The 27136-nt window shown below is 35.7% G+C and overlaps 2 protein-coding genes across 3 annotated transcripts; one reads left to right on the forward strand and one right to left on the reverse strand.

Moving 5' to 3' along the window:
* Positions 1-1447: 1447 nt before the first annotated feature.
* LOC104595660 (uncharacterized) lies at positions 1448-3184 on the reverse strand. The gene is made up of 5 exons (XM_088889027.1): positions 3051-3184; positions 2436-2659; positions 2090-2205; positions 1842-1960; positions 1448-1731 (listed from the first exon to the last, which is right to left on the reverse strand). The coding sequence occupies exons 1-4, from the start codon at positions 3100-3102 to the stop codon at positions 1930-1932; spliced, it is 423 nt and encodes a 140-aa protein (XP_088745153.1). The 5' UTR covers positions 3103-3184; the 3' UTR covers positions 1448-1731; positions 1842-1929.
* A 6765-nt stretch (positions 3185-9949) lies between these two features.
* Positions 9950-15602, forward strand: LOC104595661 (tubby-like F-box protein 5). Of its 2 annotated transcripts, XM_010256491.3 has the most exons (6): positions 9950-10347; positions 10459-10968; positions 11117-11486; positions 11584-11671; positions 14419-14551; positions 14680-15602. In XM_010256491.3, exons 3-6 carry the CDS (start codon positions 11133-11135, stop codon positions 15344-15346), a joined length of 1242 nt encoding a protein of 413 aa, XP_010254793.1. In that variant the 5' UTR covers positions 9950-10347; positions 10459-10968; positions 11117-11132; the 3' UTR covers positions 15347-15602. The 2 variants fall into 2 exon arrangements, with proteins under 2 accessions (XP_010254793.1, XP_088744908.1); XM_088888782.1 differs by lacking the exon at positions 9950-10347 and having other exon boundaries at positions 10830-10967; positions 11111-11486.
* Positions 15603-27136: the final 11534 nt, after the last annotated feature.

Here is a 27136-nt window from a genome sequence, read left to right on the forward strand (position 1 = left end):
ATTTGCCATTTAACCCGACCCATTGATATCCTTAGGCGGAGGATTTTGCAGAATTTTGATTTTCTTTCTTTTCGCCCATGTGTTGTGTTATGTTTCCCATCGTCGTGTGTAGTGTAATTAATTTTCCCTTATTTATCAAAAATAATTAGGCATATATACAAATATTTAATTTTCAATTCATCTACCCTTACATGTTACAATAAGGTCTTGTAGCATTGCATTCTGTTATTTAATTTTCAAAATCAATTAGGCCCCAAGGCCTGAGCCGAAAGCAGTGTAAAATGCCAAGCGGAATTTGCACCCTTGATTTCAACTGTTTCCTGCCCTTACCTGCTGTGACTGTAAACACATTCAGGGGAGGGGTATCCCACAAACACTGTTTCTGGTAATACCAAAGCAAAGGGACTAAAATGGTATTAGCAATAATTTTCTTTGCCTCTTAATTACTGTGAATGTGAATGCATGAGAATTATAAAATGGTATACAAATTGTTTCTTGTATGGATGAATGACTAATTAATTACCTTACATCATACATCTGCACCATTGTATCATTTCAAGTTGATGCCTTCCAACAATAAATACCATGCTTGATGGATCGCAATTTAAACAATTTGACTACGGCTCATATCTTACCAAAAAAAGACTACGAGTCATGTAAATAATACATAATATGTTTTTAATATTTATCATACATATAAAAGTAATGAATTAGATGGTTACTTCTTTGATTTCCTATGCAAATGATAAGAGTTCAAGTCGTAGATATAATAATATCATGCTTGGCGCAAACATTAATTGCAATTCATTGGGTCCAGGCCTATCCCAAGGATAGGAAATCTAAGCCCAAGTCCAATTCTGTAAAATTGTGGGCTTGGTTAGTTTGAGTTTAGGCTGGGCCCGACAAACTTATATACACCCCTACTAGCAGTATCTCAAGGGGGCCATTTGTTAACAGTTGAAATGGCTGAACTAAAAGATAGTGATCTAACAACCTTAGTTTCAGCTATTAAGGATCTTACAACCTTCTTAAAAATTTATTCGTTAAAAACAAAGCAATAAGTTCAGCATTTGCAGTTGTTATCAAACAACCGTTCAAGTTTTTTTTTTTTTTTTTAAGATTGACATTAAATTAAAATATTAAATTTTCTTTTTCACAAAATGTAAAAAGCACATGGTCACCATGCAATCAAATTGTCAACCATCAAACCGATACAAATCAACTGACGTGATTCCATTCCAATGGTTGAGAACTTGAGAAAAACTATTTGAAGCCAAACAATAAAACTTCATTGAATAATGCTTAAAATACAATTAATTAAGATGCCAAATGCCAACAACAAGAAGTCAAGAAAAAACAATTAGAAAAGCAAGCAAGAACTTTATTGAACTAAACAATAGGAACAAACGTACAGAAAATAAAGAAAAATACTTGAGATTAAACAGAAAAACTAGACTAAACTACGAGACAATAAAACAAGTAATCTGAACATTGGGAGTGAACATCTAGCGAGACCTCTGCTATTATTTATTTAAATTATTTAAACTAGACTAAACTACAAAACTCACCTGAAGTCAGAATTTGAAGAAGCAAATATAGACAAGAACTGGTTTACAGAGATTCCCAATTGAAGATCCCACCATGGAACCAGAAATTCCAACTTGTTATGTTTCTTCCTACATACTTGCCATTGTAGTAACCTCAAATTGCCTGGAATAGTCCGTCCACCTCCTGTAGTCTCAAAAAAGGCCGCCAAAGCAACTCATTTGTATGCGTCTAGATAGAGAGAGAATTGAATTGAACTTGAGGAGAAAAACAAAAGAGTTTCCATAGATTATTACTTGAGCAAGGAAACCAATGATCGATCTCCCAAGCAAGAGGAGAAGCCGAATCGGCATGGTAATAAAGAACATTACCATATGGATCTACTCAAAATTTTGCAGGATCAAAGCCAGCATTCCTGAAATCTCAAGAACAGATTGTAATAACAAATGGTAATCAGAAACCTTTCAGTTCTATCTCAAAATAAAAAAAAAAAAAAATCTAATTTTCCCATTTGTGAGCTATAGTATATAATTCAAGGTCTTACCCAAGGTGGTTGAGTTGCTTCCACAGAAGACTGGCGTAGATTTTTGGTTCCGTTGAAGATTTTCCTTCATGATCGATTATAGGAAACAAATCATCAAAATCGCGAGCTTTTGAAATCTACAGAGAGTGATATCCTACAATAGTCAATTATAAACATGTAAATAAATAGGGAGAAATGATTCGGAGTTTGTGTATTGTGCACATGAACATGTAAATAAGAACATTTAACAGGGGATTTGGTTCAATAAATAACAGCGGATTTCAGACAGCGAACCCAATGGTGGGAAAGAATGGCATTTGGCTCTAGAAGCAAAGCATGAAAGTTGAAGTAATTGAAATTTGTTTACCTTAACTTCTTCGTACAACTTCTTTTCCCAAGCGTATAACCTTCCTAGCCTCAGTGAATGGCTTCCTGGTTCCATTCCTCCATAATCATCAAAGAGATCGTTCTTAAATTCTGTCCATGTGGAGGAACCTTTGGAACCGGACGCGAGGAAACTCTTACAAGATGAAGATTGAGACGAAGTAGACCTGTGCCACGTTATGGCTTGGATGATTTTTGTGGAGTTCTCTGCATTTAATTGGTATAAATAGGTTAGTTACAGGCATAGTTGGATTTATCATTAAGTAGAAATTGATAAATATGAACCAACACAAGTAATGGTAGAATAAGCCATAGAGAGATATATAATTGAACAAACTAAGCCTCCACCTGGGAGGACACCCACAAAGTAAAGAAATATCTGAAAAGGAGAAGCTGAGTGTCACATTGTTTTAATCACAGGATCCCCAATCAATCAGATTTTATTGTAAGGTACAAAATTAAATAAAAAATAAAATAAAACAAACTCCGCCGCAAATTTGCAGCAGAAAAAAAAAAAAAAAAAAAACTTTTAAGTATACCCACATTACGAATTGAGGAGAAACATAGAAAAATGAACACTTGTGTACAAAGAACCCACCTTTAATCTCCTCAAGACCAGATTGCAGATGAACTCTATTGGCCTCCAGCATCCTGGAGACATCCTTGCCAGAGTCATACGCCCTTACCAAATGGTCCTCCACATCCTTCAATGCTTCCAATAATTCCCTATCCCTTTCATGCGTATGAAGTGTGATCACGGGGTTTATATATATATAAGATTTCACTTTATTTTAACCATAACAAACTGTCCCTTTTTTTTTTCAACTTGCTTTGGTTTTTATTTTTGTAGAACAATTAATTATATTCAAATGAATATAGAAAAATATCCATTTGTTTTTAAATTTTCCTTTTCTATGTTCACTTATAATTTTTTAAAGAATTTTTCGGAGTGGGAGATTGGGGGGTCACATCTCACATATTGAATGGTGGAGTTAAGAACAGCATGTGTGGTTGTTAAAGAACCACAGATCGATTCTTTAAACATGATTAGTAGGTGGGAAAAGGAACAACTTATTTAGAGACAAAACAGCAGTTTCAGGCAGCCTTGATAACCACCTTTGAGAGAGAGAAATTGCTAGGGAGAGCCAACGACTAATTGAGGACAACGCAACTACACCAAATCCCATGTTTCATGAACAAGAGAAACCAACTCTAAATTAAGGTTTACAGGAATGCCCACAAAGGAAACTATTTCCATGACTGATAATGCCATTATGCCATGCTAAAATCATGGGCTGTTTGGACATATCACTTGAATTCACCACGATCTGCAATCCAAGCAGGTCATGATTTCATTAGAGGTGTCCCGTCTAATCATGAAGAAGATAACTAATTAATTATCTAATGCTTATAAACATCCAATCTGGTATTACACTTAAAAAAGACCGCTAACTGTTCATGGGTGAGGCTTCGATTTGGCTTGCTGTTATATCTTATACGCACTTGGCCCAAGCTAGAGCCTAAAATAATGTACAATGTTCATGGGCCGAGCCTGATACCCGGCCTATAAACATATCTATATTACATTAATATATCACCGGTAGGACCAGTTGAATTGTGAAACACTTCTGCTAACAAAGGACTCCATTCTCTTAAACATATCATGCATGCACAAGGTAGCTCAACTTTCTCTATTCTAAATACTCGTGGGTCGTCTCTCATCGTTAAAAAACAAAAGTTATCGTGTCAAAAAAACATACTGGGTTTGTGATTATTAGGAATGGCAATTTTTCCCATTTCTCATGGGGATCCGACTTCACCAATCCCGTTGGGTTGGGGATGGTGATTGTTTTGATAGGGTGGAGTCAGATATGGGGCTTGAGGTCCCTATCCCACCCCGACCTTGAATGTACATATATATATATATATATATATATATAATGTTATTTACATTGAATATATTATTTCTATATATCAAAAATATTTAAAACATTATTTATAATTTATTTCAAGTAAATTTATTTTTCAAAGAAACTACTGTTGTCTAAAAAACTTTAGAGATTCGGGTCCAAATGGGGAACCCATCCCCATCAGGGATCGGGGACGGAGATGGGGTTAATTTCAGAATTAGGGTCATGGATGGGGCTATGATCCCTGGCCCGAACTCGCCCTGTTGCCATTCCTAGTGATTGTTGAATTACTTTGCCCAATCATTTTGGATATTGGGTTTAGTAACCCAAATCTTATTAGCATAAAGTAGTAGGGTGGATTTGAGCTTGAGCTTGAATCCGACTCGAGTTCAATTCACCAATAAATTATGAGGTTCGAGGTAGAGATTTGAGCTTGAATCCGACTCGAGTCAAAAGTTGGGAAGTTTGAGCTTGGCACAGTTCAAGCTTAATTGTGAGCCAAATGTTTTATAAATATAAAAAATTAAGAATTATAGTAGAGTAAGGTTTAGATTTCATTCACTCGACCAAACCTGAAATGTAGAACCTATTCTGTCTTTGTATATATGTTGTTCGTCTTGTTGTGTTTTAGTAGTATTACTAGCAGGACCCGTGCGATGCACGAGATAATCTGAAAGATTTAATAATTTTATTTTCATTTAATGTTGATTAATAAAAAATAATTATTGTTAATTGAATATAAACAAATATTTTTTAATAAATTTAGTTTTATTAATAATTATCTTAGTGGGGAACCGTGCAATGCATGGGATTTATTAAGCAAAAGATAAAATAATAGAATGGGTCATTTACTAAAATACCCTTATAGTTTCATGGATTTACTAAAAATCTACCATATAGTTAGCATTTTACTAAAATATCACTTATAATTTGCAATAAACCTTTCATTAGATGATAATGGAAAATGACAGTGTTGACCCTAATGTTCATTTAAATAAATTTAATCAAAAGAAAATAGAAATAAAAAATACCATTTTGCCCTTAACAAGACACGATCAACCACTCTATTGGCTATATTTGGCCAATTTTGTTTTTTGTATAAAAAAAGTGTTAAGGGTATTTTTTGGAATAAAAAATCAAGGGCTTAATGGCAAAACAAACACTCCTTAATGAAAGGTTGATTAAGTAAATAAATTGTAAAATATAAGGGATATTTTAGTAAAATGAAAACTATAAGGTAGGTTCAAGTAAATATGTAAAACTATAAGGTGTGTTCTAGTAAATGACCCTAATATAAATACATAAGACTATACAATTGTTTTATATTTTCAACTTTTTAAATAATTAATAATTATTCATATTTTATATACTACTTTTAATAATTTTTTTATAATACAAAAATAACAATAATTAATTTCAGTTAGGTTTATTCATCAAACTTATGAAACCTACCAACTTGATCAACTCGACCCTAGTTGGTGGGTTTTCTAGTATTTTATGTCGGCTTTGGTTCAAAAAATTCTTAATTCAACAAAGTTAGATCAGTTTCACTTTGGCCATTTGTAAACCGACCAAAATCGAACGACCTAACCATGAATATATATTAATATTTTATATTTTAAATGTACTTTTAAATATGAAAAAGTGAGAAATTTCCCTATTTCTTAGTCTAAAATGTTTCATTTCATAAATCTAATTTTTAAATTTATTTTTTAATAATTATTGTGAGTGAGGTGGTTAGGCTATGTATGGGAGTCTCATTGAAGGACAAAAGAAAGCTAAGTGCAGGAGGTAGGCTAAAGGCTAGGGCAAATGAGGTGATAGAACTATTATCTCGTTATAAATTAGACCTCTATTTATAGGGAGAGATCCCAAGGTCCCGAAAGAAGGGAGCAAAAAATGTTTGGTTCCCATTAGGAAAGGGAATCTTGGATTTGGTGTCAGTTGTTGGGGAACACTGTTATAGTTTCACCACGTGTCTTATGAGATATCTTAAGGACGAATTTTCCTTTTGTCTGGGGATTCTCATAATACACGTGTGCTACTTCCTTTCATGACCCTTTTAAAATGGTGTGGCATGGGTGATGTCACTATTTAGCTTGTGCACCCTCATTAGGCTCACGGGGTGTCCTATCACGCGTGTTATTTAACGACACACGTGTTTTTATCACTTGTTTCTAATCTGTGGTGAGTCTGCGCTAATCGCGATAATGTGATGACTTTAAACTCATTGCAAGTTCGTGTGGGTTTAAAGCCCATCGCAGTTCTACGATGGATTTAAACTCATTACAAATCTACATGGGTCCAAAGTTTATCACAACCTGTTTCGGCTATGAATTCATCATAGATGTGTGATGAGTTATGAATTCATCGTAGATGTGCAATGAGTTATGGACTCATTACAGGCATTCGCATAGTATTAGTTTGACACCTCCTCTGTTTTGATGGTTTAATTGACCACCATGTACCTACAATTGCACTGTAATTTTTAAAATTAAATTAAATTTTTAAGTTTAAATCTTTTGAACCGGTTGACCTTTTGTGGAAACCGACCCAAACCGATACAACTTGAGTGGGTCGGTTTTCACAAAAGGTTAGTCGGTTTCAACTAACCAACTCCCCAACCTGACTATGTCAATTTGTTGGCCAAATAGCTTACGGCGGGTCCGAACCAACTCATGAACACTCATAATTTTAGCTAAATTAATAGTTTTATCTCCGATCAATAGTTTAATCTTCAATAATTATTAAAAATTTATAGCGAAAACACACAATTATTGAAAATATATTGATAATGAAAAAAATATAATAATTATAAGAAAAAACAATAAGTACTAAAAATATATCAACTTAGTCAATAAATAGTATAATCTCAAATAATAGATTAATCTCTAATAAATATTAATTAATCAATAAGTTATAACAAAAATACAATAAATACATTAAGTACAATAAATTAAATTAAAAAAATTTAATAATAGTAGTTTAATCTCCAATAATTATTTAAAGTTTTCTGTTAAATAACAAAACAAAATAAATTTATACATAACCATTGAAAATACATTTATCACAAAAAACAATAAATAATTACTGAAATACAATAAAGATTAATTTTAGTATATATAATTATATAATAAATACAGATTAAGAGTTTAAAATTTTTATTAATAAATATTAATGTTTTTGAAAGTTATTTTCTCGAATTATTACTTGATATAAATGAAATTAGTTATTTACAATATTATGTAAAAATATTAAATTATTATTAATGTTTACAATGTAAAAATATTATTTTTTAATCTATCTATCTATCTATCTATCTATCTATCTATCTATCTATCTATCTATATATATTAATAGTATTATTAAGGGTAGGGTTGTCAATGGATCGAGCCCAACCTGATGAACGTAAAACAATTGGGTCGTTTCTAGTTCTAGGAACTGAGATTGACGGGTCAGTTTCGGGTCCTAATATAATATTGTCCCGATTATTATCAGTTCAGAACTGGTTCCACCCAAGCCCAAACCGATTTAGACCTGACCCGAGCTATGTACATACAGTATATATAATGCATAACATATTAAATAAATTATATATAATGTATAATATATATAATATTTAATATATACTAAATGTATTTATTTATTTATTATAATCGGGTCCACTGGGTCAAACCTAGTTGTCCTGAGTACTGATTAATTCGGTTCTGAGTCTAAAAATTGCAGACCCTATCAAGTTTGGTTCAGTTCCGGGTCCTCAATATTTTATGTCGGGTTGGTTCCGGTTCTAGTTACTCCCGACCCTAATTTATTAAAACACCCTATAGCTTTATGGATTTATTAAAACCTACCCTATAATTTGCATTTTATTAAAACACTCCTACAATTTGCAATCAATTTACTTAATATACATTTGAATAAGTTTAACAAAAAAATAAAAACAAAAATACCATTTTTTGTCCCTAATAAAGCACAACCAACCATTCTGTTTGGCTTTATTTGGTCAATTTTATTTTCTATATGAAGAAGTGTTTGAGGTAATTCTGAGATAAACAACCATTAGCCCATGCCCTTGAACAATTTTCATTCAATTTAGGTTACTATTTTCAATTCCCCCCAAAGTTTTTGACAATCATAAAAAGCTCTATTGAGATTTTATTTTCACAAAAACTTCTCCTATACCATTGAAAAAACTTGCAATTACCTCCCTTTTATTATTGACTTGGATGGAAAATGTTGACCAAATGCATTAGTTTTTCAAAGATACCCATTTCAAAAGTACATAAAAGAAATTTTTACTTTTAATTTAAGAAATCACTGAATAAAAAAGAAAAGAATAGAATACTTTTACTCTATAAAAATGTTAGATGTAGTGAAATCTAAAAGGGCAAATCTGACATTTTGAACTATACTGAAAAGTGTCTTAAAGGGTAATCTTGTAACTAGGGGTGAAAATAATAAACTGAAAAACTGAACGAAAACAATGAAACTAAATCGAGAACTCTAATTAACCAAACCGATCAATTGATCAATCGATTGGCTTCGACTCAATTTAGCTACAGGATTTTGTGAGAATACGGGGGAGGTTTTTTATGTTAAGACTGAAAACCTCAGAAAAAGTTGTTATAATTGTCAATGCTTCAGGGTGGTATTTTACCCTATAGGCTATAGGGTAAGTTTAAGTTTATCTTTGAAAGTTGAAACTCACCAAGCAAATAGAATATTTCCCTTTCCCTATCCTACACCTACAGTGGTTACTGTCTATAATAATTATGCAGAAGCATGCACGAATCACGATCACAGGTCAAATGATGAAAAGAGAACAGGAGCCACCACACACCACGATCCACCTACGTGGCTGTGAAGTCCGTGTGAGAAGTAGATCCCAATTCACCTTAAGAGGAAGACACGTCGTCGTTTGCCGGCCTTATTATTCCAATTTGTTTTCGGGATTTTCTTTCGTTTTATCCCTTGCTTTCTCTTGTCCGTCAGATTGGTGCATCTGTATCCAACGCTTTATATCACCTGTCGCCATCGATGAATGAAGGGATATGGAAAAGCATTTAATGAAACGAACGTGTGCCTGATTATTCCGGATCTCCTGTTCATGAGAATTTTATCCACGCCTATCCACAATATATCACTCCCGTCAATTGGAATATCTATGTATGGGCAGAAGATCCAGACAGACTCGTGCGTGATAATCCATTGGCAAGGAACGGTCTTTATGGCCTTGCATTAACAACCAAACTCACTTTGCCATGCTCTCCTCACGTGTATGTATTGATAAAGGATGATATGACACCACTTTATCAATAAAAGGAAGGATGATAAGAGACCAGAGCCTGCCAAATGGCAAATGGCAAATTGCTTTTCCAATGAATAAAAAAATAGGCGACAAAAAAATGTGTGTGATGAGAGAGAGGAAGAAAATCCGGACAGGAATCTTGTGGGGTCAAGGTGCCACGGTGGCAAAACCTTCTTTCGGAAAATACAGAAAATAAGGGGTTTTGCAAGAATTCGTGATTAAAAAAAGATTTTTTTTTTAACTAACTGAAATAAAAGAGGAGGACCGTTCAATTCGTTCGAGGAGGGAGGTATCGTACTATTGTGCAGAGGGAGCAAGGGACACATATTGGGATCCGAGTAATGTTGTGCTAGTGGCGGAGCTGGAGGTGGTGGCGGTGGCGGTGGTGGTGGTGGTGGTTGTCAACCATGACCAGGAAGCTCTAGGGTTTTGAAATTACAAAAGTGGAGGGGATTTGGAGCTTGGCTTTGCCTCTCCGATCTCAACTTTTGTTATTTCAGGACACTAGAGCGTCAGCATTTGCATCCTTTCTATCTCTCGGATCTAGGATCCTTATTTTCTCCGGTAGATTCTGGATTTTCTCTTGTTGATTTCCAACGCAACCCGTATTACGAACATTCCGTATTTTTAGTTGGTTTGGCCCGGTGGATCGATTAGTTCTTCGCCGGAGCTCGAAGGTTGGTTCTTTCCGTCGAAAAATAGATCGATTTTTTTTTTTTTCGTTTCTTGGGCTGCATTTCTAATTTGTTTCTTCACATTGGTCGATTGGTCTTATTGGAAAAGCACAGATTTTTGGGCTGCTCAACCTACATTTCACTCTTTTGTGGGTTGAGGCTTTCTTGGAGTCCATCACGAATTATTGTAATTTAAGTTCAAGGAATTCCTTCCTGTGCGGGCGTTGGAGGCAATTGAGTGGGATTCAAATGTTGTCTGTCGTCAGGCAGTAGTTGCTTTTGACAATTAAGATTACAACTTATTTCGGCGTTGAGATTACAACTTATTACAGCAATTTAGTGGGATTCAAATGTTTTCAGAAGATTACAACTTATTTCAGCGTTGAGAGGCAAAGTTGATTACAAAACATTTGCTCTTCTCTCGTTGGAGACTGGGAGCTGAAGAGGAAAGCATCGAGTGATCTCGCATTAATGTTCTCCGAACTGATTGGGCAACAATAGAGGCGTTAAATTTCCAGAATTTCCATTTACGGTAATAGGTTTAATGATGTTAGATTTCTCCGTTTAGTTCGAGCCCATCAAATTTCGATTGAGACCTAAAAACATTTGCACCGTATACTCCAGGTAAGTCGAAACGAAAAATTACCAACTGTTTAGTTTATCCTTTTTTCGGAACTAAACAACCGTTGTTTTGTTCGTTCCTTATTAACCTCACTAATCCTCTATTTTCTCTTTTTTCTTTGTCTGCTTATCTTATAATCAATCGGAGAAGAATCTATTTGGTTACGATGCCGTTCAAAAGCTTTGCTCGGGAGCTCAGGGAGATGAGGGATGGGATTTCGTGCAAATCGAGGAGAGGGGGAGAAGGGAAGGATATGGGCAGCCACAGGAGATCGCATATTAGCCCTGATGTGTCACGGTTCCAAACGGATTCGATTGAACAGGGCCCGTGGGCTAACCTACCTCCGGAGTTACTTATGGATGTGATCCAGAGAGTGGAGAATAGCGAGACATTGTGGCCTGCGAGAAGAAGTATCGTTGTTTGTGCGTCTGTTTGTAGGTCATGGAGAGAGGTTGTAAAAGAAATTGTCAAGGCTCCCGAGCAATGCGGAAAGATTACCTTCCCTATCTCATTAAAGCAGGTTCTTACGCTTCTCTCTCTTCAGATAATATTCTTTTGCTCTCTATTTTCTCTACTAATTTTCTTTTTTTGGTTGTCATTGCTTCAACTTTGAATAGCCCGGGCCCCGTGACTCGCCCATTCAGTGCTTTATAAGGAGGGACAGATCAACTTCTACTTATCGACTCTATCTTGGTCTTTGCCCTGGTATATGCTTTATTTTGCACATTTTTTTCATCCCCTAAGACATTATTTTTATTATTTTTATTGTTGTATTATATTTCTTTTGTTGATCATTGTTTGAAACTTTGAATTGCTTATCCAACAAAAATTTCAATGTAATTAATTCAATATTGCTTGGGTGCTTATTTCTATAGCTTTAGTGCAGCCATGCCTGCCTTGCTCATGTGCAAATTGGGTGTCTGGTTCCATTTTCCCCTTGTTTGTTAGACTAGAAAAAGAAAATATCAAGACTATCTTTGTTTTATTTTCAGACCCTAATTTATATGTTTGGGGGTGAAAAAAAATGAATTCAGCATAATTTGATTCTCTTAGAGGTGAAAATTTGGGTATAAAACCAAAAACCAATGTTCATTCGTATAACATTTTTTTTTCTTAGAAAGTTCTTGTCCTGAATACTTGATCTTTTGTTGCTTCTATGTTTTTGATGAATGGTAGCAATGAATGCCACAGTGCAGCACACACTGAATTGAGCTCCCAAAGACATGCTGAGACCCATTAAAAAAAAAAACAGTTTTCTTTTGCCCTCTGACTGGGGAAGTGCCTTCATCAGACCCCTGAAATAGTTATTATTAACATCAAACCTGATTATTTCTGAAATATGAATTAGAATCTAGATCATTTAGAGATCAATAGAACCTGATCATAAATAGCTTGTTTTGACCATCGCTAAACTACAATTTTGAATTTAGCATTTCAACTTGATACTATCTCAGTGGTCTATGGAAACTAACAAATCTGACTTGATAGAATAATTGCTGGTTAAGTTGGATCTTAAAATTGGTTGCAAGACAACAACTCTTAATTTTCCTTAAGTTGCAGTTACCTTCATTTGGTAAGTAAAAGAAAAAAGCTCTGAAGCAAAATTTGCATTTGCTGCTATGATACTTGGATGCCTGTACAAGGGAGCCACATCGTATTAGATACTTGAACTTTAAATGAAATTTGTATCCAATACCATATACAGCTGTTTCCTCACTGAATCTGAGTAACATAAGTTTGCTGGCCATAACAAGCAGTCCTATATACTACTGCCTCACAAACCACAAGTACATAAAAAGCAAATAGTCAAAGCTTAGTTTTGCATCCATCCTTGATGTTGTTGTAATATGCATAAGTAGAAAAACATATGATTGTTTTCAAGGTGCCAAGGCGAACCTAGGCAACAAGGGAGCGCTTAGTCGCCTAGTCACCTAGGCGATGCATCGCCCAGTGTCTCAAAACTAAACGTATTTTTCATACTGTTTCTAGGCCTGTGTCTCAAAAATAAACCTTTTCTTCTGTAAGATGGTGTCTTAGAAATAACCATCGCCTAGTAAAAGAGGGTGCTGCTCTGTTTTTGACATAAAAAAGAAGAAAAAAATCAACAAATAAGGAGAAAAAGGGCGGAAGCCCCTGTTATTGTTTTAAAAAAATGCAAGAAAAAAACTTGAAAATGATGACCATTTCAAAAAGCAGAGAAAAAAAATCAAATGGAGAACAGAAATTTTAAGGAGCAGAGCCCCTGTTTTTGTTCCAAAAAGGAAAGGAAATAAATCAGAAATTTAAGGAGAGACAGTTATTTCTTATCCCAGAAAAAGAAGGTACTGACATCTATTTCTGTTCTTGAGGAGTCGAACATATCTGTGTTTGACTGGTGTTACTTGTTGCTTCAAGTCTTCACTCTTTTAAGCCTTCGAAGTTTCGAAGTCTTTAAACTTCAGTTCTTTATCACTTGAAAAATCTTGAAGTCTTTGAACTTCACAGAACTTCAGTTTTTTATTGCTTTTTTTTTTGGTAAAGAGCTCTTTATCACAAATGCATTGATTTATGAAGTAATAAAAACAATATTATGGTGTAGCGTGGCCTGTGCTAATATTATGAGATAAAAATATAAAAACATTGTAATATAGTGTAAGGTTTGATATAAAATTGATTGGTGTTAAGGCGAGGCGAGCAATAAAAAGCGCCTAGTCGCCTAGGTGTTGCCTTGACAACTATCCCATTGGTTTAAATTTTCTTTATTGTTGGGAAGGGTGGATCAAGCACTAATTGGTGCTCCAGGATGTATTGCTTGAAGGTATTAAAGCATTATTATGTGGACACAGAATGATACTGATTTGATGATGCTATTTGACCACGTTACAATCTCTATGGTGCAAAGTTATAAGCTACACACAAAACAGCAGAAAAAACGTATTGAGCTCAAATATGCATTTTCCTGTAATCCCAAATATATTTGCAGGAAATTGGCCTTTGTAACTTGCCATAGTAACATTTCAGAAAGGGAATACATCTAAGGAACCCTTAGAATATAAGTAAGGGAAATAGCTATTTGTTTAGTGAGTGGGAAATATCTATTCCTTCACTTTCAAAAGTTGGGAGTTTGTCCCAAGACTTGGAAACTAACATTTTTTTTTGGTTATATCCAATTTTTTTATTTTTGTCTACTGATGAAAAGGAAATTTAATTTGTTACGCAGTACCCATGATACTGCTTAATTGGATTTCAGATTTTTAGCAACATTTTGACCACAAATCTGTTTTAGGTGATCAATTCATGCATTGAAATGCTACAGTAAACTACTACTCCAAATGCCTCCGAATTAAATATATTGATGAAATGAAAATGATTGTGTCATGTGACTTCCAAATGTTGACCAAGTAAATATGTTGATCAAATGAAGTGAATTTGGTTATTCATGTATGCTACTTATTATTTTATTGAATGCACAGCTCCGTTGGGGGACAACAATAAACTGCTTCTTGCAGCCAAGAAGGTTAGAAGAGCAGCTTGTACAGATTATGTTGTATCCTTGGTTGGGCATGATTTCTCTCGTGCAAGCAATACATATGTTGGAAAACTAAGGTAAATTTGAATTATTAACCATTCCTTTTTTATTTTGTTTATTGTGTCATTAGGTTATTAGTCATTCGTCTAATGCTTGTTCTGAAATGCTCCATGACATTGACAATTTGTTGTCAATCTTTTACCAGGTCCAATTTCCTGGGCACCAAGTTCACCATTTATGACAGCCAGCCTCCATGCGACTCTGTAGTCCAATCAAGTAGTCGGTCAAATAGGAGAATCCATTCCAAGCAGGTATCTCCAAGGGTTCCAGCAGCTAACTATGATGTAGCCATCATCAATTATGAGCTCAATGTTCTCCGATCAAGAGGACCGAGGAGAATGCAATGTACAATGAACTCAATCCCCATCTCTGCAATTCAGGAAGGGGGTACCGCCCCAACACCTACTGAACTCCCACACTCCTTTGAGGAGGCACCTGCTTGCTTATCAGTTTCGAAATCCAAGGATCCAGTTGTTGACTCCGGCTCCACAAGCCTCTCAGAGACAGAGAACAAGAGAACAAGAGAAGCACTAATTTTAAAGAACAAAGCACCTAGATGGCATGAACAGCTGCAATGTTGGTGTTTAAATTTCAGAGGGCGTGTGACGGTGGCCTCTGTTAAGAATTTCCAGCTCGTGGCATCTGTGGATCCTTCCCACAATGTCTCACTAGCAGAGCAGGAAAAGGTAATACTACAGTTTGGAAAGATTGGCAAAGACATCTTCACTATGGATTATTGCTACCCACTCTCTGCCTTCCAATCCTTTGCTATATGCTTGAGCAGCTTTGACACTAAACCAGCCTGCGAATGACCCCATTCGTGTTATAGATCATTGCTGTGGTACTTCCATGAGAGGTGGTTGTAAATGGAAGTCCTTTCGTGTCTGCCACTTGTCATCTCCGAGTACCTTAGTTATGAGGACTTTAGTTTTTAAGAGGGCAATCTGGGCAACAATTTCTTGTTTTGTGGGTTGCATTCTGTGGGTGGGAGTTAACCTGTAACACTTCCTCTGGATGTTGTAGTTACAATCAATATCAAATTATTTTATTTCTTTAAATTTGCGGAAATCCTATCATACCTATTTTACTTGCACCAAGGTTGCTTGTCGGTTTAGGATACTATATAAGCAGAAACTATAATCGAGCTGCTCATACACTAGCATATCTAGCACGCAAAGATCAGCTTAGGATACTATATAACTCAGTCTTATATCCACTTGTACAGTTTATCTTTAGCTAAATAATGAATGGCTGCTTTCTCTTTTGCGACAAAAAAAAGTTGCTTGTCGGTTGACCATAAAAAAGGTCTACTTGTCGATTGTACCATTGAGACTTTGATAATTGGATTTTAATTATTCAATTGTAATTACAGTTTGCATATATAAATGGACTTCTGTCCCATAACATAATTCATCATCTGAAGACTGATAAACATCTAGGAGTGGGAAGATAGAACCTCCTTTTTTGTTATAAACTTTATATGTAGATATAGCCAGACAGGTTAAAAGCTGTAGACTTGATCATTCTTTCTTGGTTGAAGAACCTTATTTTCCATTTTCTATGCCCCTTCTCTTCACAGCTATGAAGATAGCCATGACGCTTAGGTTGCTTGGATCAGAATCGCTGGATTCCCAAGAGTCCTCTGAAGCACCTCCTAAACACGGGCTCACAAGTGAGCTTCTGAACCAGAGGTTATGTTAAAACTGGTCTTATGTGCCTCATAAGATTTTGTTTCTGTATTCAAGTTGACGGTGTCCATTGGCTTATTATGATGATGAACTATGCGAACTCCCGGATTGCTTTCGTAAAAGGAACTGTCAAAAAGAAGGGAATTGTTGATACTTTGTGCATTGCTGTTAACGAATGTTGTAGATAATGCATCTTCTCCCATCTCCGGATCATCTGAACTTGCATCAGGAGTGTCCTCTCCATCGTCAGTTCCTTCTCCTTGGTCATCTTGGTTGAGCTTATAACCCTTTTGAATGGGGACTGCCTCATCTGTATTTTCCAATTCAGTACCCATATGCATTGCTGCTCCTCTATTTACACCAGCCAGAGTTATGATGGATGCCGGATGCTCATCTATGGACTGCTTTGGATATCCCATTGTCAGCTTGTGGACGAACCTTGAAACATCTTCCTTGATTTCTTTGTGTAGGGGAGTTCGTTCACTTTTTGATGTTGTAGGCTTTAGGTGCAGTTCATTGTCCAAGCTCCTCTCCTTTGTTTTCATTGCAACTGCTTTTTTCTCTCTTCCTTTAAAGCCTGCCATTGCTATCTTCTTTTTGTCTGGAACTGCTTGCTTCTCCAGCTGCTTTTTTTCTGCTTGAGGTGCTATTCTTGAGGGCCCTTTGCTCGCTGTGATTGATCTTGATGCCATGCTATGAAGTTCAACGGTTGTCTGTTGCTTTGGCTCCTCATCAACTGGGGCAATGGACTTATCTTCTGTCCTAAGTTCTTGTATTGATTTCTTCTCGTCTTTCCTTTCTTCTGATTCTGAAGGAGGAATAAGGTCATTAATAATTGCAGAAGGCTCTGATATTATTGGCAATATAGGCATACTTTTTGTAGGTTGATTTGTTTCCTCTTCCAGTTGAGAGCTTGGTTGCGATAGGTTTTGGGTTGGGGAAAGATAGACTGGCTTAGGCGAGCTTTTCACCTGAGGTGACTGAGAATAATGCTGCAGGTGCGGGAATAATACTGCCTGGGTTTGAGATGTCTCATCAGGCTGAGAGGTAGGTGGGGACTGAGATCTTGCTGTTAACGGAAGGGCTTGCCTTGTTGGGAATGGGGCCTGAGAACCTGTTTGATCTATTGATTGAATTAGGTGTTGTCTTGTTGGAGGTGATGGGTGCTGAGAATCTGGGGTATGTGTGGATGTTGTGGTTAGGGGTTGAGACTTTGAACTAGGTTGAGAGGCTGTAAGAGATGGTGATGGGGGTTGAAGACTCGAAGTTACTACTTGTGGTTGAGGTGGTGATGGGGGATGAGAAATGACTCCTAGTGGAGGGGCTGCAAGAGGTGGTGATGGGGGCTGAGAGCCTATTCGTGATGTAGGGACTGTGGGATATGGTGATGGGGGTTGAGGAGTCAAAGTTACAACTTGTGATTGAGGTGGTGATGGGGGCTGAGAGCCTATTCGTGATGTAGGGGCTGTTCTAGATGGTGATGGGGGTTGAGAAGGAGTCAAAGTTATTACCTGTGATTGAGGTGGTGATGGGGACCGAGAGCCTATTCGTAACGTAGGGGCTGTGGGAGATGGTGATGGGGCTTGAGGACCTATTTGTGATGGAGGGGAGGTGTGAGATGGTGATAGTGACTGGGAGCCTACTTGTGATGGGGGTTGTGACTCTGTCTTTGGTGGGGGTAAAGGAGCTGGGGCTGGTGGTTGGACTGCTGCTGGTTGTTGATTTGGAGCTACAGTGGTGGACCTTGGTTGGGGTTGGGTCCCAACTGGAGCACGAAAAGGAGCCGATGCTGAGCCTAGTGACCAAAACAGAAAGCGGAATGGCTGCCTGATGGGCTGTTCTGCCATGATTTTTTAGATAGCCGTGGGAGACGGTGGTGGCTTGGTTGTTGGCAATGCTATAGAATGTAGAGGAAGATGGTCTGAGAAAGATGGGAGGTTCAGGTAACATATATATAGGTTTGGATTCGATACTTGGATTTATTTGAAGGGTTCAATTTGGCATCTTTCTGTATCTTTTTACCAAAGCCAACCTATGCGTCATTCAATGCCTAGTGTTGATCCTCGTGTTTTTGGGTGAACTTGGATTCTTGATGGTTTCTTCTCGCCCTGGACTCGTATCTCTGGGGCCATTTTTCTCTGGATTTTGAGAGGGGGAAAGTTGGTCGTTGGGATTTTGATTCCCATTGACAAAAAATCTAATGTTTTTTTTTTTTTTTTTTTCTGATTTATGTGGATACCAGGGAAATTTTATTTTCCTGAGTATACCCATCTCCTAGGTGGGTAAATAACTTTCCCACCTTGGAGGAAAGTTGCCAACACTTGAAAGGGACAAAAATGCCCCTTGTAATAATGAATTTTTATGGATAAAATGGTCATTGCCTTATTTATATGGAAAATAAAAGAAAATGGATAAATAAACTTACCCGGGTAAATCTTTCTGGGAAAATAATTACTTGGGAAAGTGCATTTACCCAGATAAATAACTTACCGAAATGTGAACAGGGCCTTAAGGTTTTAGGCTGTATTTGATTCGAAAGACAATGTATTTGAATCTTCAACTCTCCAAATGCTATAGTTCTCTTGCTCACTCACTGCTCTCTTCGGTTCAAAGCAGCTTGCTCTCTACAGCTCAACTCGGCTAGTGTTGGAGTACCTTCCCGAGGACTTCATTCTCAGCCTCTGATCCTTATTTATTTACATATTTCCTTGGTGCACGACTTCATATTTCCACTTCAGCCTCGCTCAGTTGGCAGTATTTATCTGCTGTATATTCAATTCAGCACCCTTCGGATCATATAACGTCAATTTGCATTACATATTTCTTCCATGTACTGCATTATATTGTTTGTTTCAAATATAATGATTAGGATTTGTGTGACGCATGAGCTTTATCAAGCAAAATTGGAGGGAAAGAAACCCCAAGAAAATCTCACTTTGTTATTTATTGTACAATAAACATTCCCAATTAGGTCAAACTAGTTTGAGTTCGAACCTAACATTGTTCGGTTAGAAAGATTTTATTAATTTTTTAGATATGGATAAAAACTAAATTTATATTAATTATTATACGTTCATACTAAAGGTTTAAATTTTATATATTAGTAAAGTTGCTTTCAATGTTGTATTTAATTTTTATACAAATAGTTTTTAATTCATTTTGTTCATGAAATATAACATAAAAGTTATCTTTTATTCATTTTATTAATAATATATAATATTTTAATCATTTTAAATTTAACTTCTTTATACAATTCAATATTTTATTCTCGTAATCTAAAATTATATATCCAATAGATAAGATCAATGAATCTATAAGATCCTATTCGATTTCAAATATCAATGAATCAAATTTGTCTTTCCATCATGCACAAAATATAATGTGACCATATTAAATTAAACCACTCATGGTGTGTTAATATCAAATTAGTTCAGCGGTGGTGTGCCATATCAATTTAAATCACCCATGGCGTGATATGTAGATATCAATTTAAATCACCAATTTTTGGGTCAAAAGTCAAATTACTTATATGAGGTTTTTGCATGGAGTACTCATAACATCATAATGGGAATAAAACTCATTGGGCAAAATAAAATAGTAATTATTAATTTTAATTACTATTTATTATCATAATGAATAGTTATTATAATATTTTATTATACCTACCTGTATGATGTATTGATGTACCAAAAATTAATCATTCAATTTATGTGGATCATTCGTCTGCTTTAATTTGCATGGTCAGTCCGCCATGTGCTGTATGATTCTAACATTTGAATTTTGAACTCAATGATTACCTTTCATTTCAATATCAACCACCCTCTAATGATTTATTGCTCTAATTTGTATTTGTTAAAACTATTGCCATAATCTATCTATCTATCTATCTATCTATATAAAACCCAAAAAGTTTGGATTGAGTTCGGTTGATGCTCGGATTAGGATTGAAATTCATGAACTCCATTTTACTTCGGGTTGAATTAAAGTTGATTCCTTAGACAATCCGACCCAACTCAAACTCAATTCTATAATACATGTCATTTATAAATATATGTTATATGTAATATATAACATACATTGATTTGTTTAGATGCATGATATTTGTATAACCCCCACCAATTCCTCTTGTTGTTTGCCGCCTATAAAAGATCTATCTTGAGTCATAACTCATGATCAACTATAATCATTTTTAGCACTTGTTTTTCTGAATTTTGTACCAAAAGAATAAAAAAAAACAAAACATCAACAAAGGAATACTAATGAAGCATAGAATTAATATATGTAGTAGTACTGAAAGTTGAGTTAAGATCTAAAATCGATAAATTCTAGGAGGTTTTAAGGGATGGGAAGAAGGTTGGGTTGAAGGAATTTAGTTAGGGTTAGGGTTGGGTAGGGTTGAAGGTTGGGTTAGGGTTGGGGGTTTAGAACTTAGGGTTTGGCTAGGGTTGGCCTCAACCCTACCTAGCCCGGCCCGACTTGCAGCCCTAGCCAACATGCCTCTGTTTTCCCACCCTTCTTCAAACTAATATATTCACTCTTCAGTTTTCTCTCATCAGCAATTTTTTCTCCGTCATTTTCTCTATTCACTCATTTCAATTTTCTCAGTCGTTTTGGAGGAAGCAGGGGAGGGAACCGATCAGAAACGTCTCAGTCAGATAAACAACTTTCAGGTATGTTTTCAAGCGAACTTTATTGTGTTCTTGAAAGCTCATTACTGTCCACTTTATTTTCAGTCGTATAAACCCTTTAGGCACTCTCAGTCATTTAAACCGTTTGGGCTTTAAGTTGTTGGATAACTTCCATATGAATCACAGGTATGCTTTATTTTTTTGGAAATTGTTTAAAATTTACCATGAGTTTTCAACATTTCTCTTTAACTCACCACAACTTTTCAAAATGTCTAAAACTCACAACATCATTAATTTGACGTTAAACAGACTAACAGGTGTTAATATATTACCATTTTAATCTTCATAAAAAATTATAATATATATATATATAATAAATTAATGGGTGTTAATATAATTACCATTTTAATATTTAGACATGAAAAAAAGGAAAAAATTCAAAAAAAATATTTTCAAATATAAAACACATAAAAACATAGGAATTACAAAAAAATATAAAAAATTATAGAAATTGAAAAACAAAATAAGAAAATAAAAATTGTAGAAAAAAACACCAAAAGTTATAGAAAAACACAAAAATTGCAAATACATAACAAAAAAATACAAAAAAAAAATATAGATTGTAGAAAATAGAAAAACATAGAAAAACAGAAATTATAAAAAAACATTGGAAATTATAACAAAACACTAAAAATGCAAAAAAAAACAAGAAAATTGAAAACTAAAACAGACCATTTTTCCTCTAAATCACCATTCAAGGGTAATTTGGTCATGAAAGTTGTTATTTATGCTGACATGAGCACCTCTATTAAGAAGCATTAACGGTGCACTAATGGAGGGTGAGTTTTGGAAAATAAAAACTTACTGACATTTGTGATGAGTTTAAGGGAAATGTTGAAAACTCATGGTGAGTTTTAGATAATTTCCCTTTGTTCTTTGGCTTTCTGGTGTTCATTTGGACCTTAGCGACCCCTACTTTCTGGTGTTTTTTAATATTTTTATTTATTTTAAGTAAATTTCTTTTAAAAAATACTATTACCTAAAAAAATTGGAGGATTCAGGTCCCTATGGTGAACCCATCCTCGTTTGGGATCGGGGATGGAGGACAAATTTTATCCCAGCGGGGATCAAGGACGGGGATGGTCGTTAATTCCAGAATTGAGGGTAGGGACGAGGAATATGATCCCCGCCCCGAACCCGCCCCATTGCCATTCCTAATGCAAGGTCCAAAGTATTGATACAATATGTCCCATATTAGACATATCGTTTCATATCATGTGGGTTTTGACTTTTGATACACCTATTTAAAGATGTTTTTCAGGAAACCCTTTATTTTTATTAAATAATATAAAATATCTTGAAAATAACTAAAAGAAACATAAAATGCCCATGATTCGAATTGCTGATACACCCTTGGCATGTTGATAAACAAAGGTTGTATTGATATACCCCTCTTGAAGTAATGTGAGTTTCCTTCTTGCACCATTTTAATAATATTTACTAAAACATCTCCTATAATTCCTATTCTATAGTTTACATTTTACTAAAACACACTTATAGTTTACAATCAATTTAATAAAAAGACACAAAGAACTACTATATTTGACCAATTTTATTTTCTATATGAAAAGTGTTAGGGGTACTTTTGGATTAAACAACCATGGGCCCATGCATTTAAACATTTTCTACTCAGTTTAGGTGATCATGCTGCTATTTTTAGATGACAAAACAAATAATTCTTGGTAAATGATTGATTAAGTAAAGAGATTGCAAATTAAGGGGCGTTTAATAAAATGGAAATTATAGTGTAGGTTTAAATAAATTTGTGAGACTATAAGGTGTGACCTAGTAAATGATAAAAAAATCAATTGGATAAAAGAGTTTTTTCCTAGACAAGGAATCCAAAGAGCGCACTCAGTGAGTAGAATATTTGGATTTCTAAGTTGGATCTTGATGTAGGGTGATTTGGCCCGACCTAGTAATAGGGGGACACGTGGAAATGACCTAACTAGCAGGATGACAGTTCAGTCCGATACAACAAGTCTGCAACGAATCGAGCTCGGATAACCAAACCACTTCGGGGCAAGTCCACCTCGAGACAAGTTCACCTCGATGCACGATCGCATCAGGACCACCTCGGTCCCAAGGCACTTCGGCATTCGTACCAGGTCAGATCCAAAGGACACTAGCTCGGGTAATACTGACCGGCCACAGCATGGCAACCCCGAAGATCTTGCCACCAGATTCCACACTTTATAGGATCACGCCTCGTAACAGCTAGCATTATCTCCCCTATCCGATTTGGGCGGAAGTGATGAATCTCACCAGTTGGCAACGCTATCCCCAATTAACGCGGAAACGGACCTCATCGTAACGAGGATCTCGAAACTGCTCTGCGAAACCCGCGAAGGGTCCACTATATAAAGGCTCCACCCCCCGAGGGTGAAAGGTATGTGCAATCTCTACTCTCTAGCTCTCTTGCATTATAAGTTATTATCAGCTCGCAACCTAGTACTAACTTTAGCATCAGAACGACCTCGCCGGGTAAACAACCCCGGGTTCTCTAATTCGCTTTTTGCAGTTCAACTGAGTCTTTCGTCTACTGGAAGCCAGATCACCTCCAACTGGGAGCAGCCGGATTGCACTACATTAGATCTAGTTGGGGACAAGGTGTTTTCAGTCTCGAACTATTTTTAATCAGTTCCATGTATTACACCTAAAACCATTCTGATAATTAATCGGGACAATCATGTCTCACCCAATTAAACCACCCAATTGACTCGCTAATCAAAACCCTTCTAATCTCGTTTTTCTGAAATTGATTTAATTTTCCAAAATTTCCCTTCATATCAATCAAAGGTGAAGTTGCAATTATATGGGTATTTTGTATATTTTTGTACCTTTTTTAGAAGATTCTAACAGATGGGGTCTACTTGCAACTACATCAAAAAGTTTGGGGGAGGTGACTGCAATTATCAAAATTCAGGGGAGATTTCAGCAATTATAAACAGTAAAATATTAAATCGTTCATATGTGATAAAACAAGTGCTTTAACCAAAATTATGGCATATATTATCTATGAAACTTACTCGTTTGACATAAAATATAACAAAAATTACAATATAACTGAGAGAACTTTGTATATCATTTAACCATGTAATAGTATAGCATGACTTTTCCTTTATTATCAAAAGAAAAAAGAAACTCATATAATCGATTCCAAGTCAAAATGGCAAGAACCGGTCTCCAACCATAATAAGCTTGGCCGGTTCAGTTCAGTTCAGTGTAAACCTAGCTTTCCAAGCCAATAATAAATTCATGGCCCCCTCTTATATATTTTAGAGAAAATTTTACTTTAGTACCCTAAACTTTGGGGGTAGTGTCAAGTTAGTATCCGAACTTTAAATATGTCACTACAGTATCCAAACTTTCGAAAACTATCAACTTGGTCCCAAATGGTTAATAAAAGAGAGAAAATGATTTTTTAAATGTCGAAATTACCCCCTTTTAAACCCTTATTGATTTAGACTGAGAACTTCTGTTAACAACAAACACCAGAGGTCCTGTTAGAAGTTGCAGCGTTCTCCGCCAACAAGTTCATCTTGGACATCGTCACCGGTAGGGGTGTCAACGGACCAGTTTTGGATTGGACTCCATTCAAATCAAAATTCGTTTGGATAGATTGGACGGACCAATAAAACGTATTGAATTTGGACGGACTGGATGGACCAATATAAAATATTGGATTGGATCTGATCCGTCCATAATGAATTTATATTGGATTGAGCCAATATCTGGTCCATTGATAGAAGATAAGAACATGGGTGTTGATGGACCAGGTTTGAGTTGAAACCAATCTAAATTAACATGAATTTGAACAGATTGGATAGTCTTTGGACCGGTCCAAAATATTCATTGGACTGGATTGGACCAGGTCCTTTCGTAATGGACTCACATTGGACTGGACCGGATTGAACCAAATCCAGTCCATTTGACACCCCTAGTTACCGGAGAGAAATTTCGATGTATTCAGTCGTTGCCGGAGAGAAACCTCTTCGGGGAAGGGTTGCTCTTATCCTTCACATAAAATCCTGGTGTGTTATGTCGTTGCTCTTACCTTGTGCAAGTCTCATCCTCTTTCAACGAAGTGCATGACAGAGATCTAATTGGTCTGAATTGTTAGAGTGTACATAACATAGTCGTTCATCTCATCCAACAAGCAGTCTTCAAAGTAGAACTACCAAAGAAACTCAAAGAAAATCCATCCATTATGTTCAGGGTGAACCATTCAAGGTGGAGCTGAATCGAATGATATAGCCCAAATCTTATTTCTCACTCTATTTCTAGCACCTTGGATTTCTAACGATCTATGGATGGACATATTCACATCGGTAACAATTATTCTGTTATAAACATCTTATAGAAACAACATTCCTCCATGGCATCAGTTATTGGTTAGATTTGCTGCCGAATAGGATATGCCAATTGGAGAACAAATAGAAGCCTTAAAGCTCTATCACGACATTGACAATTAGAACATGGTGGTGAAGTTCGTGACTAAACCCAGATAAGATTTAATGATATGAGTTCCCAAATGAACGCCTGAAAACCTAGGCCCTGCAGCACAAGAGTAGACAAAGATGAGAGAAGAAAAAAGAAGAAGAATCTCTTAAACCACTCTCAAATTTGCACAACCATATGTATTCTCTTAGTGGAGCCAAAAGCCCATGAAATCCACAACTCTACCCACCAGACAAAAAACTAATCCAAATTGTTCAAAGTTGTGGTTGAACAGATAAAACAAAACAAGGGCGTTGCAGGAAAAAAAAGAGCTTTTTTTAGAGCATTGGGCATATAACCTGGGAAGTGAAAAGGCAGAGTTGAATATGATGATCCATAGATGAATAAATAATAAGTGAAAAAGCATAGTGGAAAGAATTAAAGAAACAAGAGGAAGTGTAGGTGGGGTAAATTAACAATAACAATAAGCTTTTACCTGGGAAATGGTGGCTTTGTTACTGATTGATTACATACGCATAACACTTCCACCTCCTTTATCTCACTCATTCTACTTCGTCCAACATTAGGGTCGTTCTCCATGCTAATCGTGGCTTTGTTATTTGTGATCTCTCAATCTCTCTCTGGTTTTCTCGCAGGCGCATACACTCTCTCTGGTTTTCCTCTCTTAATTTGGTTTTCCCGCAGGCTCTATCTCTCTCTAGTTTTCCCGCAGGCACACCATGCAGCGATTGTCATCATTTATCGGGATAAATTTGGGCGGCACCACCATGCCATGATACGTAGCGAAGGTGAGGTGATATTCTTCATTGGGGCCATTGGAAGTTCACAGCTTCTGCTACGACAAAGGTGGCGGCACCCAATCTTCACCATTCAATTTCAACTAGTCGTATATTTGGGAGAAATATTAAACCGATTTGAAATGGGTAAAATAGTCCTAAATTATGCTTAAAGGGTATTTCAGACATATTCAAAATTTTAAGTCATCACATGTCACGTGACCGATGAACCTATTGGGATACTAATAGTAGGGATCCAATTCACAGTTTTTTTAAAGTTCAAATAATATTTGTCCAAAATTTAAGGGTAATAAAGTGAACTTTTTTTTGAGAAGTTGCCGTTAAAGCTCATATCCCATTATCACTATTTAGACCCATAGCTTACTACCATCATTCAGACAAATGACCTTTTCATTTTCTAAAAAGCTATATACATGGTAATTTATGAGAAATTCCGGTTAAAACCCACAACCCACTACCAGGCTATAGATCCCCACCATTGAGACACATGACATTTTTCTGAGAAGTTGTTTCTAAAACCCACAATTCACTATTACCATTTTCAATCAATTTCTAAAAAATATAGAAAATGAAAAAAATAGTTATCCTCACAACCACTTTTGCCTACACTCAATCAATCTCAATTAATCATTAAACCTCTAAGTATCATATCACAAAAAAAAAAACTATCCATATTTTAATAATTACTAAAAATCTATTTTTTGAAATAAATATTTTTTAAAATTTTAATAATTATTTAAAATATTAATAAATATAAATTTAACAATATTGATTTCATAATATAAATTTAATATTATTGATTACCGTACTTAATACGGGTCATTCACAAGTTTATCATAATTTACACAACCCGCTGAACAGCCATTGCATTCAGCGTATGCAATTCTTGTATGGTGGCGCAAACGCGATACTTCTATACAGTTATACGGTACCCTCCCGCTCCCGTATATAAAAAGCATCAGAGAGAA

The sequence above is a fragment of the Nelumbo nucifera genome, chromosome 5, assembly GCF_055504915.1.
Source record: "Nelumbo nucifera cultivar China Antique chromosome 5, China Antique-T2T, whole genome shotgun sequence".
In the NCBI taxonomy this organism is placed as follows: domain Eukaryota; kingdom Viridiplantae; phylum Streptophyta; class Magnoliopsida; order Proteales; family Nelumbonaceae; genus Nelumbo; species Nelumbo nucifera.

What these genes read in the sequence shown, in the direction of transcription:
- LOC104595661 (XM_010256491.3), top strand. Translation starts at nt 11,133, where the DNA reads ATGCCGTTCAAAAGCTTTGCTCGGGAGCTCAGGGAGATGAGGGATGGG. An exon ending in TCCCTATCTCATTAAAGCAG is followed by an intron (nt 11,487 to 11,583) that starts GTTCTTACGCTT and finishes AACTTTGAATAG; the next exon opens with CCCGGGCCCCGTGACTCGCC. An exon ending in CTATCTTGGTCTTTGCCCTG is followed by an intron (nt 11,672 to 14,418) that starts GTATATGCTTTA and finishes TTGAATGCACAG; the next exon opens with CTCCGTTGGGGGACAACAAT.
- LOC104595660 (XM_088889027.1), bottom strand. Translation starts at nt 3,102, where the DNA reads ATGCTGGAGGCCAATAGAGTTCATCTGCAATCTGGTCTTGAGGAGATT. An exon ending in TGGTCTTGAGGAGATTAAAG is followed by an intron (nt 2,660 to 3,050) that starts GTGGGTTCTTTG and finishes AATTAAATGCAG; the next exon opens with AGAACTCCACAAAAATCATC. An exon ending in AGTTGTACGAAGAAGTTAAG is followed by an intron (nt 2,206 to 2,435) that starts GTAAACAAATTT and finishes CACTCTCTGTAG; the next exon opens with ATTTCAAAAGCTCGCGATTT.